The sequence below is a fragment of the Alosa sapidissima genome, chromosome 13 (genome assembly GCF_018492685.1).
Source record: "Alosa sapidissima isolate fAloSap1 chromosome 13, fAloSap1.pri, whole genome shotgun sequence".
NCBI lineage: Eukaryota > Metazoa > Chordata > Actinopteri > Clupeiformes > Clupeidae > Alosa > Alosa sapidissima.
In genome coordinates, this window is record NC_055969.1 from 4,506,769 (window position 1) to 4,515,145 (window position 8,377).

The window sequence follows — 8,377 nt, forward strand, 5'->3', positions numbered from 1 at the left end:
TTAGGGACAGGCATTTTCTGATACTTTGCAGTTCGGCAGGACTGATTATGTAAAATGAGGGTATAGTGTAAAAACAGATTGATCAACAGAGTTAACAATAAACAAAACATTAATCAACAAAAATGTACCTGGTTAATTAGGCCAGTTACAAATTTACCTAACATAGAAAATACACCAGAGTGGATGTCCTAATACTTTACAATGTTCAGAGACAATACATAATACATATATGATGTATATTAATACAATACCTACAATAGTCCGTCATCGTGATGTCATAATAGCATTGAAATACATCAAGAGCGTGTTAAAAGAATTGGATGATATCTTGAGGTCCCTTTAGGGCGCCTTTTTTCGTGACTGCCATCCAGCAGTAGGGAATGCAGGAGGAAGAGTATCACCCTCAGGTAATAGTAGCAGCCTGTGAAGAGTAGCTTCACCCTCAGGTAATAGTAGCAGCCTGTGAAGAGTAGCTTCACCCTCAGGTAATAGTAGCAGCCTGTGAAGAGTAGCTTCACCCTCAGGTAATAGTAGCAGCCTGTGAAGAGTATCACCCTCAGGTAATAGTAGCAGCCTGTGAAGAGTAGCTTCACCCTCAGGTAATAGTAGCAGTCTGTGAAGCACAATTCTTCGAATGAAGGTTTTAGACTTTTCTAGAACGGAATAGAGAGCTAAAAATCAGGCCAATGACATGGTGTTTCTAAAGCTGATGAAACATGGGGCAACTTTTTCAGCTACAGTATGATGCTTGGCAATGTTCCTCACTATTATGATTCTGGCATGTTCCCATTGATATTGGACAACAACTTCTTTCCCGTTTCAAATCGTCATGATCACCCAATTAGAATAAATGATACTGGTTATGTAGTTGCCCAGCAACTTTGCTCAAAAAGTCACCCTAGCCACCTTTAGTCAATATTACTGTCTGTGGGGATAAAAAACAAACAAAGTAATTTAATAGTCACAATATGTCTAAGCTTGTTAAGCCCTACAGCCCTGGTTGTCAGTGGGTGTGAACTTAAAATGTCTTTCCAGGAAGTGGATGTACTTAATAATAAATTCATAAATATTCATAGAAGCAGGAATTGCTGTCAAATTAAATCATATTCTGACTAAATGAGTTTTCAGGAATGCAGTAACCTTGATTTCCTTATATGTGTCATATCCGGCAAAAGGGTTTGTTGGAAGTTTTCCTTCCAAAGTTTTTCATCTGAATTTTCTTTGACTTTTGAATTTTTTCCAAGAAAGATAGTAATACATCTAATACAGCTGTTGTGGAAATATACTACTCTGTGCTGTAGAAACTAATTATTAACAAGTTAATTAATCTGTTCTTAGTTAACTGCTTACACCACGAATGCTTACTGTCTTGTTTATATCATCATTGTAAATATGTGGACATGTAGCTTTTCCCACTGACGCATCACTTCTCTGATGAGTGCTTTGGGATACGTGTGAAATGAAAAGTACAGTAAGCATACTGCTGAGCGATAGAGAATGGGCCTGTGCAGCTCTGTGCAGTAATTGTGTATTGAGATGTGTTCAGGTGAGGTGCTGGGCTCAGCAGATCAGATCAGAGGGGCTGTTCTTCCCTTTGCTTCCTGTAACACTCAGCGAGTGAGTGTTCCTCTGTGTCTCTGGGGAAGGAGCCAGCTCAAACAGCACCAAGATCTGCTGGTCCAGCATCCTATTTTGAGATATTTTGGGGTGTACAGTGTTAAAATATGTATGTAAAATACATAGGCCTATGTGACAATTTTGTGAAATTGGGAGCACAACGACAATTATGTATCCATACAACCATACGACGTTCAGTATGCAAATCAAGTTCCACAGAGAAATTATGTATTCCAATTTGATTTAATCAGAGCTTTAATTCTATGTATTTTATTAAAAGTAAGAAAGTAAACAACACATAGCCTAGCGCCACATCAGCATTTCCCTAGTACAACTGGTTATACAGCAGATGTGCAGTCAGCTTAAACAGGTTATTCCAGGTACTGTAAGATAAAGGTAAACTGCAGTGCATGTCACTGCGCTTTGTCCTTCCTCACATGAGTGGAATCTTGGTTTCAGGAAGACAAAACGGACTGGCTGCTTTTAAAAACCTCAGTCAAGAGACGGGATACTTGACAACACACAGCTCCTCCTGTAAGGTAAGATATGTGAACTATACATTTTAAGATACACTACTGGTCAAAAGTTTGGGGTCACAAATTTCCATTCCACTCCATTATAGACAGAATACCAGCTGAGATCAGTTGTATTTTTTTAGTCATGTCAGCAGTTTTTTTTTAGTAAACTTTGGAGCATTGGATGAATGGTTGCTGATAATGGACAATGTAGATATTGCATTAAAGATCAGCCATTTCTTTCTACAATTGTCATTTACAACATTAATGATGAAAACAAGGACATTTCTAAATGACTCCAAACTTTTGAACAGTACTGTATCTTTGATGTTATACCTTTTGATCCTATGTACTTTTTTTTGTGTTAGAGGCATCAGAAACATCATCTATCTGTCAGTGTGTAGGTAACAGAGGCGGACAGAGTACACAGCTTTATTACTTGAGTAAAAGTACAGATACCCTTTGCTACATTTTTCTCAAGTACAAGTAAAAGTACAACAGTCAGATGTCTACTTAAGTAAAAGTACTGAAGTACTTGTTTTTAAAAGTACTTGAGTATCAAGAGTACAAGAGTAGCCTACATTTTCTAAATATTGCATTACTACTGCCACAGTGCTTACATTTATGTACAGAAACGTACATGGAGTTATGAAAAATGTTAATGTTAATACATTGGAGAATGTAAAATGAATTGGAAGTAAAATCCAAGGTAATAGGTAATAGTTTATGTGGTTTTCATAGCAGATTTAACAGTAATAATTTCAAAGAAATTACTTGAATGTTTTTGTCATTGATACAACACCAAAAAATGATGGTTAAATTTAAAAACAAAAAATATCATTAAAAAGTATTCTGTCCAGATAATATATTTTTTGCAACCAACAGCCAATGAAACTTTCTTGGTTTTGAACAGTGAGTTATTGAACAAATACTGTACCTGGCCAGAAACTGCTCCTTAATGCCAGTAACTATAATTGAATTGGTAAAACTTCACACATCCCTGTTAGTGCACTTTAAGTGCAGTATTTTGAGTGACATGTTTTTTCCCTCTTTTTGACCTGGAGAGGTGATCTGTCAAAAGGCATGTCAAAATCTGTTCACAAACAAAGACAACAGGCTGTACCAGATACCATGTCATACTATTTTGTGTAAGTCTTATCTGACAAAAACTGATCCACAAAACTTATTGTACAGGCCATGGTTATTTCCAAACTGGACTTACTCTAAAACTTGATCAGTATCACTGCTATGCAGATGACACTCAGTTTTACCTGCCTGTTAACACTGATGGCATTTGTTCATTGGAGAATATTTTTAACTGTCTCAGTAACGTCAAACGCTGGATGGCAAGAAATGTTCTTCAACTGAACGAAAGTAAAACTGATATCAATATTTTTCCATCCTGAAAAATGCACTAGGACCTCTCTCTGCAAACTGCCACAGTGAAGTCAAGAATCTCAGGGTTTTCTCTGACTCCTCTTTAAATTTTAATAAGCAAGTAAATAGTGTGGTCAAAGGCAGCTTTTTCCAGTTAAGAACCATTGCAAAACTGAAGCCCTTTCTGTCCTTCTCCGATCTTGAAACTCTTATACATGCTTTCATAACATCTAGACTAGATTATTGTAATTCATTATATGCAGGCCTAACCCACTCCACTCTCAACAGACTCCAGCTAGTTCAAAATGCAGCAGCTAGATTATTAAGTGGCTCTAAGAAACGTGAGCATATAACTCCTGTCTTGGCTAATCTGCACTGGTTACCTGTGGAGCACAGAGTTCATTTTAAAATTTTAAAATGTTGCCCCCAACTCTGGAATAGTGTACCTGTACATATTAAGTCCTCTCTTCCTCTCTCTCTTAAGACTGCTTTAAGTCTAACTTAAAGACTTTCATTTTCTCCCAAGCTTTTAATCTACCTTAATACCCCCCCCCCCCCACACACACACACACACTCTTTATTCTTTATTTTATTTTAGACTAATTTGTTTATTATTTTTATTATTTATTTCCCCCCATATTATATTATTATTATTGTTGTACCATTGTCATTGTTTTATGTTTGTTTGTAAGCACTTTGGTTCAACTCAGTTGTTTTAAATGTGCTATAGAAATAAAGTTGACTTGACTTGACTTGACTAAAATGTTTGCTTTATGTCATTTGATCACATGACAATTTTCCATCTAATTATATTACATAAATTTGAATGTAAAGGATAAAGTTTAATAGTATGTTTTTTTTTATCAGGTAAATGTTGTAAAACATTGTTGTCCAAGAAATGTCCAACAAGACTGTGTGTCTAGAGCATCACTTACTGGAGCATCTTAATCTTAAAGGCACACTATGCAGTTTTTAGCTTAATGTGCACGTTTTTTAGCTTAATTTACCTTAATTTAACAGCTTCAGAGTCATTGGAATGGTTATATGGCTTTTTTCGGGTTGAATGGTGGCCGTCTCACTTCCCCCTAGCGCCTGTGAGCGGAAAAACCACCCTTGCAACTGTGGGCCGGCGGGCCGACGGCCTCAGTGTCAGGAAGTATAACGAGTGTAACGAATTGCTTTACTGCATTCAAATGCACATACACGCCAGACACCGGCTAGAAAAAGGTAGCGATGGAGTTTCTCAGACATTCATCATGACAGAGCCAGCGAAAAAGAAGCAAAAACCGAGAAAACAGTAAGGAAATTGCCAATACTGCATAGTTTACCTTTAAGTCTTTAGACCTTTGGGGGCAGTTTATTTCCATCCAAGTTCATTAACACCTTCTGGAGGATCTCAAATGTATACTTGAGTTCTTGGGGATAGGTCAAATTAAGAGCATAAATGAGTCCAAAACACATGCCCTGAAAGAGATTTTATTTGTATAAGTAGCAGTTTAACACGCTTGCTTTAGCTGCCGGAGCCATGAGGAATGGTATCCTCTTTCCAGCAATTCTGCCACAGGTTTCTTCAGCACATCATTCTTATCATAGCTGGTTTCTTAGTGATCATCCTCTTGTCTGTCCACAGTCTCTGCTGCTGGGGTTTACATGTCCCTGTACTCTTCCACTGATCAGCCATGTCTGTGTCAAAGAGCTCCCTCCTGCCTAAGACACTGCGCCAGCACTACCTCTCGCTCCCCCAGGGCAAGAAGTGCCAGGTGACGTACGTGTGGATCGACGGCTCTGGAGAGGGCCTGCGGAACAAGACCCGAACCCTGGAGGAAGAACCCAAGGGCGTCGCTGGTAAGAGGACAACACCCTTGAAGGGACAGGTGGTCCCTTAAAGCTGATGATTTATGGGGCAGCTTTTTGAGCAATGTTGCAGGGCAATGTTCCTCATCATTGTTATTCTGGCATGTTCCCATTAATATATGCAACAATTCATTTTCCGGAGAACTTTATATTAATCACGATCTTCTAATTTGAATAAATGGAACTGCTTATGTGGTTACCCAGCAACATTGCTCAAATAGTTGCCCCATGTATAATCACCTTTACTGATCAATGGTATTCAGCCATTTTCTTATTCTCTTTTTCTCTCTATAGAAGTACATCAGAAGCAAATGGTGTCCATCTGTTTTACTTTCATTTCTGTATCTATTCTGTGTTTCTGATTTATTTTCACTTTCTGTCTTTCTGAGTCTATTGAGAAGCAAGATTTATCCAGTGCTTATTTCATCCCATCCTGTCTGTCTTTATTGGAACTCTTACGTCTGAAATCCTTCTCACTGAATGTGGGCCTTGTTTTGCTGTAGATATCCCTGAATGGAACTTTGATGGCTCCAGCACAGACCAGGCAGAAGGCTCCAACAGCGACATGTTTCTCATCCCTGTCTGTATGTTCAGGGACCCCTTCACCTTGGACCCCAACAAACTTGTCATGTGTGAAGTTCTCAAGTATAACCGCAAGCCTGCAGGTAAAGGCAATTTCATCTCAACGCTTCTCTGGTGTTGACTTTTATAGTGAGGACAATGCAGTGGAGTGTGTTGACTTCATAAGCACCTTTCACTGATGTAACTCAGTCAAAATCTGGTTACATTATAGTCCTGTACAGCATAATTTCTGTCCAAAAAACAGGCATTGACAAAAATCTAACTTTGAAGTGAAGTTGAACACATTTTATACTGCTTTTAAAGTAATCAAGGTCTGTAATAGTATACAAATAACATACAAACCCTATGCAATGTATATATCATGATAACTTTTCCAGTGCTCTTCTTATGCAATAATCGCTGTTGCAATCTTTGTTTTGTATGCAGAGACAAACCACCGTCACAAATGCAATCAGGTGATGGAGAGGGTAAAAGATGAGCACCCGTGGTTTGGGATGGAGCAGGAGTACACCCTCCTAGGGATAAATGGACACCCATACGGCTGGCCAGAAAATGGCTTCCCTGGGCCCCAGGGTGAGTGTGTGGCCCCTGATGAATCAGAGTGGAGCAGTGTGGAGGTTTATTTTCTGAAGAGCTCTGTCACAAAAGGCAATGATGCAGAGCAGCTCTCGGGAGCATGTTGAGAGTTGCTGTGGGTGGATCATAATGATGCCTTTGATCTCCATATGGACATATATTGGCCACTGAAACACTTAGTTTATTCAAAGAATAAATCAAATTTTCTGTTTCATGCTGTTATTTTATTTCAGTAAGCTTATATCTGGTTACAAAATGAAGCAATATAGTGCACCTATATCATTAACAACTGTTGTTGTGTGTTTGCATAAATAACTTTATAATATATATAAATACCTACATTTATATCTTTATATAAACATTGGATACCTGTTTGAAACTGATTTTGAACCTCTTGAACTTCTTCAGGACCATACTACTGTGGAGTGGGATCTAACTGTGCCTATGGCAGAGACATTGTAGAGTGCCACTACAAGGCTTGCCTCTATGCCGGAGTGAAGATCTGTGGCACCAATGCAGAAGTCATGCCCTCACAGGTAGATCACTCTGTCATCATTACCTCATCTGACAGACTAGAGGTCGCATTCATCACCTACAACTTGCAGGGAGAAAGTCCATTTCAAGCAGACACGTTCAGATTTCCGAACATATCGTAGATACCGTATATTAGACGTGTTATGTTAATAGATCATTCTGGATAGGTAGGTCATTTGGAAGTTCATGGTAGATCATTCATTCCTCTTTGCTATATATATCTCCCTGGCCATTTACATTCTCCTAAGGTTGTTTAATGAAAGCCTTTGCTGTTCCTTTCCCTGCAGTGGGAGTTCCAGGTTGGTCCATCTGAGGGGATAGACATGGGAGACCACCTGTGGATGGCCCGGTTCCTGCTGCATCGAGTCTGTGAGGACTTTGGAGTGGTGGCCTCTCTGGACCCCAAACCCATGAAAGGGAACTGGAATGGCGCTGGTTGTCACACCAACGTCAGCACGGAAGCAATGAGAGGAGAGGGGGGACTGCTGTGAGTGTGACATCATATCAAAGACACAGACACTCACATCAATATCACTATTGCATGCAGTCTTGAATTATGCTAACAGAAAAAAGACATTGACTAACCATGATAATCTACATTAATAATAAGAGTCCATTCTGATCCATACCCATACACACTGGCAGATTTGGCTAAACTAATCCTTGTATTTGCAGACATATCGAAAATGCCATTGAGAAACTCAGCAAACGACACAAAGAGCACATCTTTGTGTATGATCCTCGTGGTGGCAAGGACAACCGGAGACGCCTAACTGGCAAGCACGAGACATCCAGCATCGAGGAGTTCTCTGCTGGCGTGGCTAATCGCGGGTCTAGTATCAGAATCCCACGACAGGTCGGTCAGGATAAATGTGGGTACTTCGAGGACAGGCGGCCTGCCGCGAACTGTGACCCGTATGCGGTCACTGGCGCCATAGCTCGCACCTGCTTCCTGGATGAAACGGAAAATGATGAAGAGGCTTGAGGAAGTGCAGGGGCGTATAATGGAGGATGGTACTGTCAACAGTCCATTAAAAATAAAACATGAATTAAACTAGTTGAGTCTCCAGCACCTTGCCTCTGTTTGGCCAGTAAATTAATAGTCTAAATATGGCTTTTTTTGTGACAGATACATTTATATATTTTGGTTTATATTTAAGTGTAAGTTAATGGATAAAAACAGCTTGCAGTTAGAGTTGGTGTATTTAGGTGTATGCCTTAACGGAATGCCTTAAAAAAATCTTCTGCTGACAGGTAGCCTTCATGTTTGTATCGTATATATTGTAATACTGCGAATAAATGTTTTCCTGACATGCTGGTTA

General features: G+C 39.3%; 1 protein-coding gene across 3 annotated transcripts; it reads left to right on the forward strand.

Moving 5' to 3' along the window:
- Nucleotides 1–388: 388 nt before the first annotated feature.
- LOC121680634 (glutamine synthetase-like) lies at nucleotides 389–8,112 on the forward strand. Of its 3 annotated transcripts, XM_042060093.1 has the most exons (8): nucleotides 389–407; nucleotides 2,077–2,156; nucleotides 5,140–5,354; nucleotides 5,867–6,028; nucleotides 6,372–6,518; nucleotides 6,930–7,057; nucleotides 7,343–7,542; nucleotides 7,731–8,112. In XM_042060093.1, exons 3-8 carry the CDS (start codon nucleotides 5,189–5,191, stop codon nucleotides 8,038–8,040), a joined length of 1,113 nt encoding a protein of 370 aa, XP_041916027.1. In that variant the 5' UTR covers nucleotides 389–407; nucleotides 2,077–2,156; nucleotides 5,140–5,188; the 3' UTR covers nucleotides 8,041–8,112. The 3 variants fall into 3 exon arrangements, with proteins under 3 accessions (XP_041916027.1, XP_041916026.1, XP_041916028.1); XM_042060092.1 differs by lacking the exon at nucleotides 389–407 and having other exon boundaries at nucleotides 2,050–2,156; XM_042060094.1 differs by lacking the exon at nucleotides 389–407 and having other exon boundaries at nucleotides 2,051–2,151.
- Nucleotides 8,113–8,377: the final 265 nt, after the last annotated feature.

Bases quoted from the DNA above. Each gene is read 5' to 3' on its own strand.
- LOC121680634 (XM_042060093.1), top strand. From the start codon at position 5,189: ATGTCTGTGTCAAAGAGCTCCCTCCTGCCTAAGACACTGCGCCAGCAC. The intron at 5,355-5,866 runs GTAAGAGGACAA...GTTTTGCTGTAG, and splicing joins AGAACCCAAGGGCGTCGCTG to ATATCCCTGAATGGAACTTT. The intron at 7,058-7,342 runs GTAGATCACTCT...CTTTCCCTGCAG, and splicing joins CAGAAGTCATGCCCTCACAG to TGGGAGTTCCAGGTTGGTCC.